Genomic DNA, 20,782 nt, shown 5'->3' on the forward strand with positions numbered 1-20,782 from the left:
CAAGCGTAGGTCCCTTGCAGTCAGAATCAGGGGAATTTATAATGGGGAACAAAGAAATGGCGGACCAATTAAATACATATTTTGGTTCTGTCTTCACACAGGACACAAATAACCTCCCAGAGATGTCGGGGAACATAGGGACTAATGAGGGGGAGGAACTGAAAGAAATCAGTGTTTGAGGGAAATGGTGTTGGGGAAGTTGATGGGATTGAAGGCCGATAAATCCCCAGGGCCTGATAATCTACATCCTAGGGTACTTAAGGAAGTGGCCCTGGAGATAGTAGATGCATTGCTGGTCATCTTCCAGAACTCGATAGGACTCTGGAACAGTACCCATGGATTGGAGGGTAGCTAATGTTACCCCACTATTCAAAAAAGGTGGTAGAGAAAAAGCAGGGAATTATAGACCAGTAAGCCTGACATCGGTAGTGGGGAAAATGCTAGAGTCCATTATAAAAGATGTAATAGCAGAGCACTTGGAAAGCAGTGACAGGATCGGACAAAGTCAACATGGATTTACAAAAGGTAAATCGTGCTTGACTAATCTACTGGAATTTTTTGAGGATGTAACTGGTAAAATAGATAAGGGAGAACCAGTGGATGTGGTGTATTTGGACTTTCAGAAGGCTTTCGATAAGGTCCCACATAAGAGATTAGCGTGCAAAATTAAGGCACATGGGATTGGGGGCAAGGTATTGACTTGGATAGAGAACTGGTTGGCAGATAGAAAGCAAAGAGTTGGAATAAACGGGTCGTTTTCCGAGTGGCAGGCAGTGACTAGTGGGGTACCGCAAGGATCGGTCCTAGGACCCCAGCTGTTCACAATATATATTAATGATCTGGACGAGGGAATTGGATGTGGTATCTCCAAATTTGCAGACGGCACAAAGCTGGATGGGAGGGTATGCTGTGAGGAGGATGTTGTGAAACTCCAGTACGATTTGGACAGGTTGGGTGATTGGGCAGAAACATGGCAAATGCACTATAATGTGGATAAATGTGAGGTTATCCACTTTGGTGGCAAAAACAGGAAGGCAGATTATTATTTGAATGGCAATAGATTGGGAGAAGGGGAAGTGCAAAGAGACCTGTGCACCAGTCGCTGAAGGTAAGCATGCAGGTGCAGCAGGCGGTTAAGAAGGCAAATGGTATGTTGGCCTTCGTAGCTAGAGGGTTCTCGAGTATAGGAACAAGGATGTCTTGCTGCAGTTGTGCAGGGCCTTGGTGAGACCACACCTTGAGTATTGTGTGCAGTTTTGGTCGCCTTATCTGAGGAAGGACGTTCTTGCCATGGAAGGAGTGCAGCGAAGATTCACCAGGCTAATACCTGGGATGGCAGAAATGACGTATGAGAGATTGGGTCGATTGGGCTTGTACTCACTGGAGTTTAGAAGATTGGGAGGGGATCTCATCGTAACCTATAAAATTCTGTCAGGTCTGGACAGACTAGATGCAGGAAGGATGTTCCCGATGGCCGGGGAGTCCAGAACTAGGGGTCATAGTCTAAGGATAAGGGGTAAGCCATTTAGGACTGAGATGAGGAGGAATTTCTTCACCCAGAGAGTGGCGAACCTGTGGAATTCTCTACCACAGAAGGCAGTGGAGGCCAATTCATTAAATATATTCAAGAAGGAGTTGGATATATTTCTTAAGGCTAAAGGGATATGGGGAGAAGGCAGGAACGGGGTACTGAATTTGGATGATCAGCCATGATCTCATTGAATGGTGGAGCAGGCTCGAGGGGCCGAATGGCCTACTCCTGCTCCTATCTTCTATGTCTATGTTTATAATATGGAGACCAGAACTGTTCACAATACTCTAAGTGTGGTCTAACCAAGTTTTAAAAACCAATAAATTACTTTTGAAATGCTGTTACTATGTAGGCAAGCATGGCTGTCAGTTTGTGCAGAGCAAGGTCCCACAAACAGCAAATGAGTGAATGACTAGATCATCTGTTTTTGGTGGTGTTGGTTGAGGGATGATGTTTACCAAGACACCAGAACTTCCTGCTGTTCTCTGAATAGTGCCATGGCAGTTTTCGCGTCCACCAGAGCAGACGGGGTCTCAGATTAACATCTCATCTAAAAGACAACACTGCTGCAATCCCTCAGACTCCATTAGGTGCTCAAGTCCGCAGTGGAGTTTGAGCCCACAACCTTCTGACTCAGAAGTGACAGTACCACCAGCTGAGCCAGCCAGCAAACTGCAGCAATTTATTTAAATTGTAAAAGTAATGTAAGATGCTGCATATTTGGTCCTATCAAAATGAGAACAGACCAAGCATGATGACTCTTGCTGTTAATCTACCTTCCCTATTGTCAGCCTTGGCTCAGTGGTACCACTCTCTCTGAGTTAGGTTATAGGTTCCAGCTCCTCTCCAGAGACTTGAGCACATAATCAAGGCTGACACTCCAGTGCAGCACTGAGGGAGCGCTGCATTGCTGGAGATGCTGTTTTTCGGTTGAGCCACTAAACCGAGGCCCCAACTGCACTTTCAGGTTGATATAAAAGATCCCATGCAACTATTCGAAGAGTAGGGGAATAATCTCCTGGTGTCCAGGCCAATATTTATCCCTCAACAAACACCAAAAATAGATTATCTGGTTCATCATTCCATTGCTGTTTGTGGGAGATAGCTGTTTTCCTGGCCAATCTTTGTTTCCAGTCCAGCTGCGTGCACAGAGCTGGGAGAATCTACTAAACGGAATGGCTTGCTAGAGTGGCAACAGGAATTTGGAGAGTGTTAGATAGCGTGTCGTTATCAACCTGAAATTTAACAATTTTCTTACTTTAAAACTGCAAGTCAGTGGCACTTAACAGTCTGAGTGGACTGACCTCACTTTATCTGGAGAGGTCAGAGCATTTGTGCGCAGTGCCAATATAATGGCCTGTGCTTATAGAGGAACCATTAAAAACAATCACCTTCAAATGACAAGTTAACTTTAAAATTACAGGTGTCAGAATTGAAATAAAAACATCAAGCATCTACATAATTAGAAGTCTTGCGTCTGGGGTCTAGCGCACATCCATCATTATATAGAAATTATATTACAGCACAGAAACGAGTTGTTCACCCCAGCCAGTCCATGTTGTTTATACTCCACACAAACACTAGTGCCTACCCCGTTTCCATATCCTTGTATTCCCTTCAACCACCTATCCGACATTCTTAAATGTTGATATGGGCTCTGCTTCAATTACCAATTCTGGTAACACTCACAGCCTCACAACCTGGTGTGAAGTTTGTTCTGCTTTGTCCTAAATCTTACATTTAACACCCCAAGTCCCTTTGCTTTGCCACATCACCCAGCTTTCCACCAAAGTATAATTTTTTAACCAAAATGTACTACCTCACATTTACTAACTTTGAATTCAGTCTGCCTATTTTTGCTTATGCCCCCATCTCATCAGTAGCCCCTTGTAGCTTCCTTTGGTTCTCAGCAATTATTTACTTCACCTAATTTAGTATTATTTGCAAATAAGGAATTGGATAAAGAACCACTCCCTCTAGCCCTATATCCAAGTTATCGATGTAGTGAACAGAAGCGGTCCCTGAAAAGAATCCTGCGAGACTGTCACCCACCACTGAGAAACTGCCCTCTTACTGTTCCTTCCTTTCTGCTTTTAATCCAATTCGCTATTCTTTGCCTAATTCCATACCTCTTCATCAAGTCTTCTGTGTGGTACCTGGTCAACAAGCTTTCTGAAAGTCCATGTACACATCCACTGCATTTCCCCCATCTATCACTTCTTCATAGAAAGTTTCTCCCTCTCCATTTACCTACTAACCAGTGAGCTATAAAGGGTTAGCACAATCTTTTTTGTACGCTTCTATAAAGCCATGGATCCTGTATGCTTTAACAGCTTGATCAACTTGTCCTGTCAAAGATTTATGTGAATCCCCAAATCTCTTGTTCCTGTAAAATTGTACCATTTAGTTTATATTGCCTCTCATTTTACTTCCAAAATTCATTACTTCAACATTATTTAAATGTAAGTTCTTCTCTATTGTGTAGATTGCAAAAGCCTTACTTATTGAGCTGTACTTTACCACGGAGATATATTTTGTGGATGGCTTTGCTCTCAGCTGAGCGCAAGTCTACCCAGGGTCCGATTGTTTTGTCGTGTGTAGCTGAGCCATACAGACCAGGAAGTCGCAGGTTTGGTCTGCGTGTTGATTTAGCTGCAGTTGGGACTGTATAATTAGCTTCGTACCTGCTATTCTGTCGCTAGATGGAAAAAGTACCATATATTTAGAATTAAGCAGAACTAACCTAATAACAAACACACCTGCAAATTTGATTGTGCACTGAAGTATAAATCCTGGTGTTTCGTTGGTGTAAAACTGTTAAAGGCATTCACCGGGAATTTCCTGATCAGTTGTTCCTCTACCCTTCTTTGAAGCAGTTCTTGAGTTTTTCTTCCTCTGCTCCATACTTCTATAAATGTGAAGCGACATGGCCAGCCTCTTTGGATGTTACAAGAGTGGGGAATCCTGTTAGGAGCCCACCCCATATAAACAAATGACCCCAACCTGGGAAAAATGGACCCAGGTCAAAGGGCAATCCAGCCCAAGATATTCAAGAACAGTGAAGTTTACTAGTCCTGAAAAAGGACTGCCCTTGAATGCAAACAATATGAAATAACCATCATTTTCTTTAGAATCTTAAACAGCTTGAAAGTCTGCCGTACTCTGGAAGTGATTATTTTTTCAGCACCCCCAACATCCTTTAATAATGCAATTTTAAGCCCAATGTTATGTATTCTAATTACCATTTAAAAACCACCCAATTTTGCAAAACTAAACTTAATTTCCTTTGCGATTTGAAGACTTTTCTAACTTGACAGAAGAATCCAAGGCAGAATGCACAGCTTAAGACAGCAGGGAATGAGTGCATAGTTCCAGGTGGTAAAACCACTGACTAGTTAAACCAAAACGGGCCAGGTAAGCAGAAAATTAACATAGCTAATACCAACTTTTAAGTTTCTCTTTCACAGCTTAAGTTTAAATATGGGGCAGGGGGGGGAAGAGGCTCATGAATGTTAACACTAGAGTACTGCAGAAACATTATACAGTTCAGAACATTTCATCCAATCCATAAAATGCTGAATGGCAGCTATCCACCCACTTGTGATAACTAAATTCAACCCCCCATCAAATGGAATTTGTTAGAACAAAGTGCCCAAAAATCTATTTCCTTTCTTATTTAACATTCATAGGTTTTAAACTGTCCCATCACCTCAAACAGCAGTTATTAAATCCAGAACTATTGAGAGAAGACAGCCAAAGCAGATGGGAAAGTGTAGGCAAAACTGACTAGAAGTAGACAACTGCAATTATATCAAAGTTTATTGTTTACATATCACCAATACAATCTATTGCATTTTCATCTTTCACAATGTTAATGACAAGTCAAAGTCACTTCCAAGGTGCTACAAACTCCTATTAGCCTGCAGACTGGAGGTCATTCACCAACTTTTGCAAAGTCCACTGCTGTACAAACTTGCTGTGCATACCATACTGGCATAGTGTTTCTTATCCAGAATACAAACCCTGAATTGGAATACCCCAACTCAACGCACAGTATATGCTTAATATTCAAGTACTGGCAATAAATATCAGACCAGGCAACAAGAAGTCACCGAATGAAAAGTAAATGAATGAAAGTGTATATAGCTAGCATGGCACAAGATGGTTCCTGATGCAGCAATGCAAGAAAGAAGAACCCAAATACAAGGTAAACATTCTTTAATTTATAACTATGATGTCCATTCTTTTGCAGTGAATCTCATTGCAAGGGTACAATACAATCACCACCGTGTCTAATCTGGCAATGTTAAATTCACTAATTAGTTCAAAGAGCCGCCAACCGTATGTTGGTTAGGTTTCCAATGATGTGCGGTTGAATATTACAACTTGTCCAAGAAGTTGTCCAGAGCTGGGATACCCTCCTTCAGGCCCTTGCGTTTACGGGTTTCAGCCACAACCTGGCATGGGCGGGTGCTAGGATCAAAGGGATCGCCAGGTAGGACCTGCCAGTGGTCAAAGACACATTGTGGGAAAGCCTGGCCGCCTGTATTAGACCTCAGGTCAGCGGTGAAACCTGTTCCGAAAACAAAGTACAATACTTAACAGTTTCTTTTGTTTAATTCACTGCATTAGAATAATCAAAATTACAATCTATCCTGTACAGCAGGAACTGGATATCCAGAAGGGTGTCAGAACTCCAGGACCAACACAGCTGAGACCAGTCCAAGAGGATTGAAGACTAACGGGTCTGTGACTAATTTTTGCCAACTTAAAAGCTCAGCACATTACGTAAGCAGCCATTCTTCACTGCAAGTGTTAGTAGGCTCTTCGGACTGGCTGGCCATCAGAGCAAACCTCAACTGTCTTTAGCCAGTATTGCAGTAGGGAGTGGTCACAGTATAGCAAGGTGGAGGGGAGTAGTAGAGAGTCCAACTGTGGGGCCCTTCCTACTGCTGTGCTTGAGATTCACTAGTAGCATACTACTTTACACTATAACAATCAGTTCAGAAATCAGTGTCTGCAGGAAGATAGGTAAAAATATCAAATTACTTACCAAATGATTCATTTACAGGTAGGTAAGCCTTGACAACAAACATAGGTGTGCCAGCAACATGGGATTCCTCAAACACATGACCACGTTTCCTATTCAGTACACCATAGATACCACCAACCACTTGCTCAGGGCACTGTAATTTAAAGGAATCATTACCACTCAGCAAGGTCCCACATTACTCACATTCAAGGCCAACACTGGATTAATACTGAAGACAAGTGCTGTGGTCTGGAGAATCACATGTAATCCAGGCCATGTTTTTGCAAATAAGGAAATCTGTGGCTGTTTTGCCAAGAAACATAGCAGGCTGATTAGCATCTGATAAAGGGACCCACCAGAAAATGCATCTCACCATGTTAATGGTTAAGTCTCCACCCAGTATTTCAAATCCTACCCTTGTGCAGTGAAATGCCAATGTCCCCAGCACCAATAGGAAGTCTGAAAATTGGCTTTGGTCATACCCAGGGAATCTTAAGTTCATACCAAAGTTGAACTAAATTTGAGACATTATTAATGGTGAATGTTTAATCATATGCTGTTAAATACACACATTTCTCCTCAATAAACACAGATGCTCACCTTGTTAACTGCTATATAGGCAAGTTATTATAAAAATGGTGTCCATCACACTTCTAGATTTGATTCTCTCCAAAAAATAAATCAATCAACTGGTTTAAAAAAACTGTCACAATACCTGGATCTCAACCAGATAGACAGGTTCCATGAGTCTAGGCTGAGCAGTCAGCACACAGGCATACAGACACCTTCTGGCAGTGGGGATGATCTGACCACCACCACGGTGGATAGCATCAGCGTGCAGGGTTACATCGTGAATATCAAATCGCACCCCACGCATGTTCTCATCACACAGAGCACCCTGGAGGAAAAAAAGTGGAAAGCATTACATGCCAGCTTTTTCCACACCAAACCAAAATCAGTCTACAAGTCTATTATGCAACAGAGATAGCTCTCATTTCAAGTATGGTTTTTTTTGACACTAACACCAGCACTAAATCATAAAGACGTGCTTTTAATAACACAAGTGCTAAAAGCCACCTTTGCAGCAGTTACATCAGCTCACTATTAGCCACTGCAGACAGCCCCAGGAACAGTTAGCTTGTATCCTTAAGACTCTGCTGGTGGAGATGAAAAGCCAAAAATCCAGGTGCAACATGGTAAATTTTGTACAAAACTAGAGGAAATAAGCTCACCTCCTTGGCTGCCCACTGAAATCCAGCAACGACACTGTCCTTGATTTCATTTAGATACTGGACTCCCTTAGTGACATCAATCAGCATATTTGGACCGGTGCCATCGGGTCCAAAGCACCAGATCTTACGAGCTTCGGTGACATCCCACTCGTACTTCTCAGCAAGATACCTGGCACGCTGCTTGAGCTCTTGACGGGAGGCAACGTCACCCTTATCGATGTCTTCTGCCAGGCCCTCGGGCATTGGCCGAGCCTTCATGTACAGCCGGTTGTGCTTGTTGGGAGACTTGGACAAGCACATTACGCTGGATTCTTCATTAACAGTCTCACGGTAAGACACAACTGGGTCAGATTTCTGGACAAAAAAAAAGCCAATTAATTACACAGATGAGTCAGCAGATGAAGCCCACTGGTACAATGTAGACCCACTGGCCTTACCTTAATGGGGATGCAAGCATGGTCCTCTTCAAGATCTTTCAGGCAGATTTCCAAATGCAACTCACCAGCACCAGCAATGATGTGTTCACCAGACTCCTCAATGATGCACTAAAACGAGATAAAAGGCTTGGCACACATGTTCATCTTTTATCCCATCAAGACAATTTAACAAAGCAACCATGTGAAGGACCTACCTGCACCATTGGGTCAGACTTAGCAAGGCGCTTCAGACCTTCAACCAATTTGGGCAAATCAGCTGGGTTCTTGGCTTCAACAGCAACACGCACAACGGGGCTGACACTGAATTTCATCACTCTCAAGTTGTGAGCTTGGTCATAAGTGGTAATGGTGCCAGTCTTCACCAGGTATTGATCAACACCAACAAGCCCCACGATGTTTCCACAAGGCACATCTTCAATAGGCTCCACGTAACGACCCATCATCAGAATAGTTCTGTAGGTTAAAAAAATTACATGTTTGAGATATATAGAAAGGGCTCAAACAAGTACTCAGCTTATCAAAACACAACTCCAAAATCATTGCCATTATCAGTGATTTCAGTAGAATTTATCCACTTTTTTGACAGCCACAATTGAGTCTGCCTCCACCACCCTTAGGCAGTGCATTCCAGATCATAACCACTCGCTGCGTAAAAAAGTTTTCCCTTATGTCCCCCTTGGTTCTTCTGCCAATCACCTTAAACTTGTGTCCTCTAGTTCTCAACCCTTCCACCAATGGGAACAGTTTCTATCTACTCAGTCTAGACCCCTCATGATTTTGAACACCTATCAAATCTCTCCTCAACCTTCCCTGCTTGAAGGAGAACCACCCCAGCTTCTCCAGTCTATCCACATAACTGAAGTCTTCATTCTCAAATCTTTTCTGCACTCGAAGGTCTTCATATCCTTCCTAAAGTGCAGTGCCCAGAATTAGACAATACCCCAGTTAAGGCCAAACCAGTGTTTTATAAAAGGTTCATTATAAACTTCCTTGCTTTTGTACTTATTTATGAAGCCCAGGATCCTATGTTTTTTTAAACCTGCCTTACCAATTTCAACAGTTTGTGCACATAATACTCCCAGGTCACTGTTCATACACCCTTTAGTTTATATTGCCTCTTGTTCTTCCTACCAAAATACATCACTTTGCACTTTTCTGCATTAAATTTCATCTGCCACGTGTCCACCCATTTCACCACCATGTCCGTCTTCTTGAAGTCTACCACTGTCCTCACTGTTCACTATACCCAAGTTGTGTCATCTGCAAATTTTGAAATTGTGCCCGGTACATCCAAGTCCAAAGCCAGGCTGGCTTTCCTTAGTTAATCCACACTTGTCTAAGTGACTTTGTCCCTGATTATTGTTTCTAAAAGCTTCCCCACTATCTAGGTGAAACTGACTGAACTGTAGTTGCCAAGTTTATCCTTACACCATTTTTTGAACAAGGGCACAAGTAACATTTGCAATTCTCCAGTTCTCTGGCATCACCTGTATCCAAGGAGGATTGGAAGATTATAGCCAGTACCTCTGCAATTTCCACCTTAACTTCTCAGCATTCTAGGTTGCATCCCATCCAGTCCTGGTGACTTATCAACATTAAGTACAGCCAGCCTTTCTAGTACCAATTTTTCTCTCATCCAGTATCTCCACTACCTCCTCTTTCACTATGACTTTGGTAGCATCTCCTTCCTTGGTGAAGACAGATGCAAAGTACTCATTTAGTACCTCCAGCCATATACCAACTGTACTTGAAGTATCTCCTCTTTAAAAGGCAGCCTATTCAATTCGCTTTGCCTGCCAATCGATTCCAATTTATCCAGACCAGATCTGTTCTCAACCCACTGAAATTGGACTTTCTCCAAATTAAGTATTTTTACTCTCGATTGCTCCCTGTCCTATTCCATAGCTAATCTAAACCTCAAGATACTATGATCACTGTTCCCAAAATTTTCCCCTACTGGACACTTGCTCCACCTCATTCCTAGATCCAGCAATGCCTCCTTCCTCATTGGGCTAGAAACATACTGATCAAGAAAGTTCTCTTGAACACTTCAGAAATTCTTCATCTGCTCTGCCCTTTACACTACTATCCCAGTCTATATATTAGGATATACATGAAACTCTACCGGCACCTAAATAAACAGAAATCTCAACCGGCAAAATTCAGGAGTAGGTTCAGCTAAGTTTTACTTCATATTAGTGGCCGTGTAACCAGGGCTCCTGGATCTGCGGCTATGTAACTGGGGTTCCTGCACCTGTTGCCATGCAACAGGGACGCCTGGATCTGTTGCTGTGTACGGGGCTCTCGTACTTTAGTAAGTATACCTCTAATCTGGACTTTTTGATCAAACGGCACCACGCCAGTCCCATCTGTGCCAGATAAAAAAAAAAAAAAAGTTTCCTGTAATTAAAGTCCCCCCATCATCCCAAGAGTCATAACAGCACAGGTGGCCATGCGGCCCATTGAGTCAGTGCCAGCTCTCTAGAGCAATCCAGTCAGTCCCATTCCCCCGCTCTATCCCCATAGCCCTGCAAGTTTATTTCCCTCAAGTGCCTATCCAGTCCCCTTGAAAACACCAAGTGTCTCAGCTTCCAGGTCCTCACCACTCGCTGCATAAAATAAGTTTTCCCTCATTCCCCCCTGCATCTCTTGCCCAAAACCACTTGTGGGAACAGCCTTTTCCTATCTAGCCTATCCAAACCAGTTGTAATCTTGCACACCTCCATCAAATCACCCATCAACCACCTTTGCTCTAATGAAAACAAATTGTTTCTCCAGCCTGTCCTTGTAGCTATCCCCATCCCCAGAACCATCCTGGTAAATCTCTGCACCCACTCAAGGGCCTTCATATCCTTCCTAAAGTGTGACGACCAGAACTGGACACAATACTCCAGTTGTGGCCTAACCAGTGCTTTGTAAAGGTTCAGCATAACTTCCCTACTTTTGTACTCAATACCTCTATTTATGAAGCCTAAGATCCCATATGCTTTGCTGTACTCAATGTTCCACCACATTAACTCAGGTCCCTCCTCTAGTTCTTGCACCTGTCATGTCCCTGCAAATTTACTCCCATCTTTCCCACTAGTTGGTGGCCTATAGAATACACAGTGTAATGGCACCTCCATTGTTTCTTAACTTTAACCGAATAGATTCTGTCCATGGCTCCTCCAGCACATCCTCACTCAGCACTAACATTCTCCCTAACCAATACTGCCACCCCCACCTTTTCCTTCATACCCGATAACAATCCGTGATCCACACACACACCATCTATTGTGGGGCACCTGGAGTATGAGAACCTGTCTTAACCTGCAAGGGGAAGCCATCTGTTCTTTGAGCTCTGTTCGGTCTGGAGCAAGGCAGTCAGAATGGTTTGAATGACACTTTACAAACTAATTGATTACTTAGGTAGACAGGATCCAATTACACATTCTAGAGAAACCACTGGGTATGTCTTGTCCTCCAAGGGGACTAATCAGGTGTTGCCTTCAAGGTGACCAGAGATCTGGTGTTGGAAATAAACACCTATTTAATACCTCTGACCATCATTGTGCTACATTTAACTAATAAAGTTCTTTTATTAGGCAGACTCAAGTTCTAAAACTGCTACAATTACATCTGTAAGAATGCAATATGGTTAAGTTAACATAAGAAATAGGAGTAGGCCATTTGGCCCTTCATGCCTGCTCCGCCATTCAATAAGATCATGGCTGATCATCTACCTCATTGCCACTTCCCTAAACTATCCCCATATCCCTTGATTCCCAAAAATCTATTGATCTCTGTCTTGAATATACTCAATGACTGAGCCTCCATAGCCCTCTGGGGTAGAGAATTCCAAAGAGTCACCACCCTGAGTGAGGAAATTTCTCATCAGTCCTAAATGGCCAACCCTTATTCTGAGACTGAGACCCCCTGGTTCTAGACTCCCCTGCCAGGGGAAACATCCTCCCAGCCAAACCCTGTAAGAATTTTGTATGTTTCAATGAGATGACCTCATTTGTTAGGACTTAGGGAACCATCTTTGATCCAAAACAAGGAGTCAGTGTTTTAGTAATTTACAGCAGCATGGGGAGGGGGAGAGAAAGAGAAAAGCAGAAGCGCCTCCAACCTACACTCACCACACAATACCAACCTTTGGATAGGCTTCAGGTAAAGGTCTTCCTTCTTGCCTGGAGTGTAGTTTGGACCCATGATTCGGACCTTAAGACCGGTAGAAACAACACCAGAGAAGACACGACCAAAGGCATAGAATCTGCCCTTGTCAGTTGTGGGCACCATCTTAGAGATGTACATCATCAAGGGGCCCTTTGAATCACAGTTCTTGATACCTTATTTAAAAAAAAAAAAAAAAGGGTTTAAGTTCACACTTTTCACTATATACACACTCTCTCGTAGCCTTGATAAAGAGCTATGTACAAAGTGAAAATCCTCTCACCTAGACAAAGTTTTGATTTGGACATTTACTACAGGCCAAACATTTATATTGTGGCTATCAAGGCAGACTTGGTGCACGATAGGACACAGGCTGCAGAGCTTTGGATGACCTAAGTTTATGATGGGTGGAAGATGGAGGCCAGCCAGGAGTGTGTTGGAATAGTCAGTCAGTCAGGTCTAGAAGTAACAAAAGGCATGGATGTAGGTTTCAGCTGATGGCAGAGCGATGTTGTGAGGTGGAAATAGGCAGTCTTAGCGATGGCACGGATACATGGTTGGAAGCTCAGACATCTGCCAGCAAGAGGGATGGAGTTGGTGAATAGGGAATCAGTTTGTGGCAGTGGCCAAAGACAATGGCTTCCATCTTCCCAATATTAGTTGGAGCAAAGTTCTGCTCATCCAGTACTGGCTGTCAAACAAGCAGTCTGACAGTGTTAGGGTCGAGAGGTGGAGGTGGTGTAGAACTGGGTGTGGTCAGTAAACATGTGGAAGCTGATTTTTCCAGAGGTCACCAAGCAGCAGCATGTAGATGAGAAATGGAGGGTGTTGGTGTGGTCAATTATGTCAAAGGCTACAGGCAGATCAAGAAGGATGAGGAGGGATAGTTTACCTTTGTCACATAGGATGTAATTTGTGTCTCGGATAAGAGCTGTTTTGGTACAGTGGCAGGGGTGGAAAACTGATGGATGGATGGATGGATGGATGGAGTCAAACATGGGATTGAGGGGGAAAGGGAGGTTGAGATGGGGCAGTAGTTTGTAAGGACAGACTACTGTTGGTCAAGAGGTTTTGTTTTTTTCCCTCTGCCCCCAGAACTGCCAGAGGTTTTGAATTTACCCCAGTCAGACTGGGTGGATTTGAGGCAAACTGAAAATAATGGACTTTGCCACAGGACTTCCATAATCAAGGAAGGTGATGTGAAAATACCAAATGTGGCTTATATAGGCAAGCTTAGTATCCACACAGCAGACATCTGCATTAGCAACACCACCTCCAGAGGAGGCCAAAACCAAAGCAGACAGGAAGGGACACTAGAGAAACCTGAACCTCCACTCCAGGGGGAAAGAGATGCTGGCCACTGCAGTAAACATGCTTGCAGAGCTGTGTCAGTAGTACATGAAGCAGTGTACCCATCTGAAGGTGTGCACAACATTTACCCTGCAGCTCCAGCGGGAATGAGCTTACTCAGACTCAACTTAGCAGTTGACAATTCTTGGACAGTTTCATTTTTTTAGCAAATGCATTTTTAACCTACCCATGGCAGCCTCATCATCAGGGGGTCCTTCATACAGAAGGTCACAACGATACCTCTGAGCAGTGACAGGAGATGGAAGGTGTATGGTGATCATCTGCAGCAGAGCATCTCCTGCGGGCAACCAGCGACGCATCACAGCCTGCACACAACAAAATACCACATTTCAATATCAAGACTGCAGCCTAGAAACATGCGCAGTAAAGTTACAGCCAGTGGTGTTTGTAAATGAGATGTCAATTTTAAACAAGTGTTTAAACAATCTAATATGCTGGCCAGAAAAGCTAGTAATACACTGGTCCTACTACCTCCTGAGAAATCTTGGGCACAAAGTTACAATGAATTGAGAGAAGCGCTTGTGAACAGCATGGAGCATAATCTTGAAATGGAAATGGACAACAGCACCAAGATATTTCAGCTGACCTTATCCAAGTGGAGGTCTTTCCTTCACTCCCTTGCAGTAAGGAACTGAACTACTCGCCTTTAGCAGAGGTTTGCCTTCTTTGGTCTTATCTTCATTGTCCAGCTTAATGTCGAGCTTCTGAATCAATTTTTCAGTCTCATCTTTTTGGAAATTCATAATCGCATCAAAGACCTGTGAAGAAACGACCCATCAACATTACTCCACACAGAAACTTAGGATTGACGTACTTTACAATCAGACCACAGATTGGCTTATGTGGCAACATTCACATGAAGATAGCCAATAGCTTCCTTTGCACCAATCGAGGACTAACCCAACTCCAATTTAACAGATCAAATTTGAGAGCTTCAGACATTTGTTTTTCATCACCAACAGTCAGGTCAAAGTGAAGAAAATAGACAGGTCATCACAGAGCTCAATATAAAACCCATTTATTCCCCATGTGCTAGTTTGCAATCTTACCTTGAAGATGGGATCCAAGATAAGTTGACAGAAAGTTCTGGGCAACTTCTTGCCATCAGCATTGGAAGCAGACTTGCTGAATTTACCAGCAGCAGGATCAAAATACCTGGAATGGAATGGAAATTAAATAAAGAATCCGCAGCCAGTTTCTTTTAGTCTACCGGGATAGTTGTCAGACACTAGTAGCCCAATCCCTATCTGATTTTCATAAAGAATTCCCACACCAGCCACATGGGAAGCAGAAAGAGCATGTTCAAAGTTGTAAAACTTCATGGTGACAAGACTACTTATTTCTGCTAGTGTCCATTCAAATGTGCTGACTAGCAGTCAACTAACCAAACTCGGCAGTTTTGAGGCTCCAGAACTTGGTGCTCATCATAGACTGACTAAGCAGTTGCCAATTACATACCAACAAAGTCTTGATGCATAACCTTTAACTAGGATAGAGGGGAAAAAAAGACAAGAAACCAAAAGGTTTTACAGCCACTGAATTACTTTTGACACATGGCCATTGTTATGTGAGAAAACATGGCAGTCTGTTTGCACATAGTAAAATTTCACAAACAGCTAGCTGATGGCCAGGACTCTTCTGCACTTCAAATAGTGTAATGGGATCTTTTACATCTTCCTAGGTCTAACTCCTCACCCAAAAAAGACAGCATCCTCTGAATGCAGCACTTCAGCTTAGATTATGCACTCAAGATCTCAAGTGGGGCTTTTCTCAAGAGTGATGCCCAACTAAACTAGAAGATAAAATGTATCCCTGCAGTAATGCTTGTATAGAGTACAAGCAGAAAAAAGCAAATACTGCAAACTTGAAAAACCAGAAAATACTGGAAGTAATCATCCGGTCAGACAGCATCGGTGGAGAAGGATACATTTCAGGTTCTGATGAAACGTCGTTGACCTGAAACAAGCCTTCTCTACAGATGCGACCTGAGCTGCTGAGTTTCCCCGCAGGTCCTGTTTTTACAACAAAGTATATCCTAGGTTGCAGCAGCTCACCTGTCACCCCATAGTTTCTTCATCATATCTTCTACTTTCCTGGCATGCTCATCTGCAGAAAGGGCAGCCTCACCCTTGGCAGAAAATTTGGCAACATACATTTCTGCAAACTGCTTCAGGGTGAAGGCCCACCCATGAAGTCCAGAACCAAAACCAACTGTTCCACAAATTGGATCCACCTGAAAATACAAAAAGACAGACGTGCATTTATATAGTGCCTTTCATGACCACCTGACATCTCAAAGCACTTCACAGCCAATGAAGTACTTTCAAAGTGGTGTCACTGCTGTAATGTGGGGAAACAAAGACATGAGAACTGCTAGAGTGGGCCTGGCGGCAGACAGCATACCAGGAAAGGTCCTAGGTTCCATCACTAGTCATGCTGAACTAGCCAATGTTCCCAGCTGAGCTAGGCATGGCTAGACTTGCAAACTTTTGTCACCTTAAGATAATTGTGAAAAATTACATTCAAGGAAAACCATAATCCACGGTGGAATCAAAGCGGTTTCTCTACAAAGAACTAAAATCCAATGAAGTACAAAGCACACTGGGAAATAAAATATGTTCTCTGGAGACAGTTTAGTTAGTTAGTGATAGAATGAGAGCTCACAGATCAAGCACAAGTATTAGGTGTTGAATTTAATCCTAATTTCAACATCAGCGGACAACAGCTGAGAGAACAAAGCCAGTCAGCACTGAGACAGCAGCATGATTCAGGATTATCGGATAACCACCACAGAAGTGTATCGAATTGGAGGTCTTACAAATGGATGGAAACAGTGCTTTCAAACACTAGTGACAGCCGATTGCAGTATGGAAGAGGGAAAACAGACTATAACAGTGGGCTGCAGCGCTAGATTACATTTGACATTTGTAAAGATTGGTTCAATGCTCAAGTTATTGTAGGCAGCAGCAAAAACAGACATCTCAATATTAAATCCTTTTAAACCCACTCTTACCATGATGTTACCCATGGGACCGGTCTCATCTTCACCGTAGGTGGAGATGATGACATTGACATTTTCCACGATGCGTTGGAAGGTCTGGTAGAGCTCCTCAGGGACAAGCTGCAGCTCCAGCAAGGCACGGTCCATTTTGTTCATCATCAGCACAGGCCTAATACGTTCAGCAATGGCCTGACGCAGCACTGTTTCAGTTTGCACACATACCCCTGGAAACGCAAGCAGCAACTGCACTTTAGTCACAGGTTCAATTTAGAACCAAAGCAATTTAGGCCTAGGGGTGCGCCCCCCCCCCCCACAAACATGGCCATTAAGAATCCATTAATAGAATCGCTTCACATCTGAGTTTATGGTGATGAAACACCAACGGAAAAGCCGGGGTCAGTATTGCATGGGGTTGCAGTTACAAGGCTCAAATTCAGTTGCTGATTCCAGCCACGATATGGTCTAAGCAGAAGCCACACACAAGGCAGCATCTCACTTCAAGATGCTTTAGCAGAAGCCAGAGAGATCAATGGCCAACTTGCCAACAATGGCAAACATGCTCTCCAATGAGAAAACTGGCCAGAAGTCAAACTAATTAATAAAAATTCAACAAAAAAAAGTGTTAAAACTGGTTTCCTTTGCGATGCACTTTTTGGTACGGAAGAATTGAAGTCTAACCAAACCACTGTGCAAAATGGTGGCCAATGGTACTTACCGGAGACACAGTCCACCACAACCAGGGCTCCATCGGTTACACGCAGAGCAGCTGTCACTTCAGAGGAGAAGTCAACATGCCCGGGTGAGTCGATCAGGTTGATGAGAAAGCCACTGCCATCCTTGCACTGCTTGATGAAAGCCAAATCTTTATCCTCGAGCTCATAAAACAAGGAGATGGCACTGCACAAAAAACAGAAGTCAAATTGTTATTATTTCTTAGAAAACAGCCCAGCACCAAGTAGTTTTATAATAAGACAGCAGCAACTTTGCAGTATTATGGAGTCTTACAAATAAGCCCCTGGTTTAATCCACAATCTGAATCAGTTCAGCTGATCACAACCAACTGTAGCACAGCACCAGAATTCACACCTTAGTCTAGCAAGCTAAGTGACATGGGGAAAGAGGGGAAATAAAGTACACATGGAGGTTGAGGGGTCATGATCCAGTTAGACTGTGATGCTCCCAGTGTCCAGGCTCTCTAGCAGGCAGCTGTAGAACTACTCACTCAGGAAAGGGGATATAACTGGAAAGATTTAACTGTTCGCTTGAACCTGGAAGCCTCTGCTAAACTGCAAGCCTCCTATACTAAACAAATGGAAGAAAATAAAGTCTAAATTACTCACGTAGACTTAATGGTGATGCATCTTTCTTGTTCATCCTTGCGTGTGTCAGTAAACCGGGTTTCACCAGCGCGCGAAGAGGCAATAATCCCGGCCTTTGACACTAGAGAGTCAGTGAGGGTTGACTTGCCGTGGTCAACATGAGCAATCACAGACATGTTACGAATGTTGGACTTCTTGTCCATGATGGCACGTATCTGGTCTACTGTGAAGTTCACCTAAAAGACCGAGAAAATTCGTTTTAGGAGTAGTACTAATTGAACTGCCGGAAACAATAGCCAGTCAGACAGACCAACAAAGCAAAGTTGCATGCACAAATAAATCTGGTGAAATGATTGCATCATATTCACCTTCAAGCAAACAATGACATTTGCAATTTGGCTCTCACCCTGTTCCATTTAGTCCTATAAAAAAGGGACTTAGCTAGCTGCCCAATATCCTGAATGTTTTCACTTTGATTATTCTGCATTCATTCCCCCTCTCCCCCACCCCTGGATTCAAATACTAAACATTTGCAATATGGCACTGATTGCATTAAACCCCTTGCAGCATACCATTCACATTTATTTTCTGCAGAACTGCTAAACATTGCGAAAAAAGCCAAGTGTTCAGCACTCAATTTTAAAAAATATCAGCATGACAAATTCAAGCCTAAACCTACCATAATTGACCCTCAGGATTAAATCTGGGGCTGCGGAACAATATCCTGCATTAGAGGTCGATTGGAGGCTTCGTAAGAAACACAAGCTCTTGTAAACCTGATCACGTTAGCTGCACCGTGCGCCGCAATATTTATTCCAAGAGGGCGCGATGACTCAGGCATTCCTCAAACCCAGCAATGCGGAGGATCGTCTGCTGGAACAAGCCCCACAAGCCCGGTGCGGTGGCCGCAATCTCTCCGCAGCCTGAAGCAGCGGGCGGGCGGCAGTGGTGGCGCGGTGCGGGTGGGTCGACACCCGCTGGGCGTCACAAGCGAGAACAAAACGCTGCGAGACTTGACTCCGAATGCGGCAGCCGGGCAGCCGCTCCACGTGGCACTGCCGCCCGTTACCCGGGGGGCCGCTCGGGATCAGTGGCCGGAATTCCCCACCCCCCCGGGAGAATAGAAACTTCAGATTCCCCCCCCCCCCCGGACACATGACCGTTTGGAACATTCCTATCCCGGGAGGAGGGGGACGGGCCTCCGAGTGACGCACAACCGCACCCACCAGCCCCGCTCCACCGCCGCCGGTTAACAGCTAACCCCGGCCGCCGGCTCCAAGACCAGACCCGGCTTCGGCCAAGTCACTCTGTCGTGAGCCCCCGCAGTATCAGCGGTAAAACAGCCCTCTTGCCACCCGTCACCAACCCAGCCCAGTCACACTGAAAGCCATCGGCGGATGATCTCGGGGCCGCCAACATCCCTCCATTGTCCGCCGCGCCGGCGGCCCTTATCCGTCGACAGCAGATATCGGCTCCGGGCGAACACATCGCAGGTCGATATCCCGGTGGAAAATTGGAAGGTGATGCCCGGCACCCACTCCGAATCCGCGCGGCGACGGCCAACTCACCATCTTGCCGGATTACGGTAGATTGTTTCACGCTCAGACTCCGGCTTCTATCCGCCTTACAGGACGGGCGGATGAGGAAAGGACCGGTTACAGCAACTTCCGCCCTTTTACCAGCCGCATCTGCGTCACGTGATCCGCCGTAGGCAGAGTCCTCCCGGGCATACCGCCCACTACAGGCAGCGACTGGGAACTCCAGCCTCCAAAACTGAGGTGGAGAAACTATATCTAAAAAATCATGAATGCTGGAAATCCTAAATAAAAACACAAAATGCTGTATTCACTCACAACATTCAGATGATAACAGACCGGCTGCTGATTCTGTTTCTATGTCCATAACTCAGTATTATGGAGCTAAGTCTCTCATTAAAAAGAATTAAAATCACAGCTCCCTTCATCCTTAATCCATTTTCCTTCTCATGTCCTGTAAAATATAGAAATCCCTACACTGAACCAGGAGTTTTAGAGTCGGCAGGTTGGGTCCTCACTACAGTGCAGTTATTCAGTGCCATTTTATACTAGGGTTTGAGCCATTACCTGCCTTTTCTGATCCTACAGGTTTGCAACCTTGGTGTCCTGTTTGATTGAGCGAAGCTTCACTCTCACATAGAAACATAGAAGATAGGAGCAGGAGTAGGCCATTCGGCCCTTCGAGCCTGCTCCGCCATTCAACGAGATCATGGCTGATCATCCAAATTCAGTACCCTGTCCCTGCCTTCTCCCCATATCCCTTGATCCCTTTAGCCTCAAGAAATATATCCAACTCTTCTTTGAATATATTTAATGAACTGGCCTCCACCGCCCTCTGTGGCAGAGAATTCCACAGGTTCACCACTCTCTGGCTGAAGAAATTCCTCCTCATTTCAGTCCTAAATGGCTTACCCCTTATCCTTAGACTATGACCCCTGGTTCCGGACTCCCCGGGCATCAGAAACATCCTTCCTGCATCTAGTCTGTCCAGACCTGACAGAATTTTATAGGTTTCGATGAGATCCCCTCTCAATCTTCTAATCTCCAGTGAGTATAAGCCCAATTGACACAATCTCTCCTCATACGCCATTCCTGCCATCCCAGGTATCAGCCTGGTGAATCTTCGCTGCACTCCCTCCATGGCAAGAACGTCCTTCCTCAGGTAAGGT

At 44.2% G+C, this 20,782-nt stretch overlaps 1 protein-coding gene across 2 annotated transcripts; it reads right to left on the reverse strand.

The window, feature by feature from the left end:
• Nucleotides 1–5,732: 5,732 nt before the first annotated feature.
• Nucleotides 5,733–19,785, reverse strand: LOC147108358 (elongation factor 2). 2 transcript variants are annotated; one of them, XM_086004955.1, is made up of 15 exons: nucleotides 19,647–19,785; nucleotides 18,100–18,314; nucleotides 17,475–17,656; nucleotides 16,772–16,983; nucleotides 15,813–15,991; nucleotides 14,808–14,913; nucleotides 14,403–14,516; nucleotides 13,925–14,063; nucleotides 12,368–12,563; nucleotides 8,427–8,685; nucleotides 8,233–8,340; nucleotides 7,796–8,149; nucleotides 7,279–7,461; nucleotides 6,585–6,717; nucleotides 5,733–6,104 (listed from the first exon to the last, which is right to left on the reverse strand). In XM_086004955.1, exons 1-15 carry the CDS (start codon nucleotides 19,647–19,649, stop codon nucleotides 5,911–5,913), a joined length of 2,577 nt encoding a protein of 858 aa, XP_085861081.1. In that variant the 5' UTR covers nucleotides 19,650–19,785; the 3' UTR covers nucleotides 5,733–5,910. The 2 variants fall into 2 exon arrangements, with proteins under 2 accessions (XP_085861081.1, XP_085861082.1); XM_086004956.1 differs by lacking the exon at nucleotides 19,647–19,785 and adding an exon at nucleotides 18,758–18,957.
• Nucleotides 19,786–20,782: the final 997 nt, after the last annotated feature.

Source organism: Somniosus microcephalus, chromosome 13, assembly GCF_052327205.1.
Source record: "Somniosus microcephalus isolate GS21.2 chromosome 13, FLI_Smic_1.0, whole genome shotgun sequence".
Taxonomy (NCBI): Eukaryota; Metazoa; Chordata; class Chondrichthyes; order Squaliformes; family Somniosidae; genus Somniosus; species Somniosus microcephalus.

Bases quoted from the DNA above. Each gene is read 5' to 3' on its own strand.
- LOC147108358 (XM_086004955.1), bottom strand. The intron at 17,657-18,099 runs GTGAGTAATTTA...TTTTTTGTGCAG, and splicing joins TGCATCACCATTAAGTCTAC to TGCCATCTCCTTGTTTTATG. The intron at 14,064-14,402 runs GCGAGTAGTTCA...TGTTGTGTGCAG, and splicing joins AAGGCAAACCTCTGCTAAAG to GCTGTGATGCGTCGCTGGTT.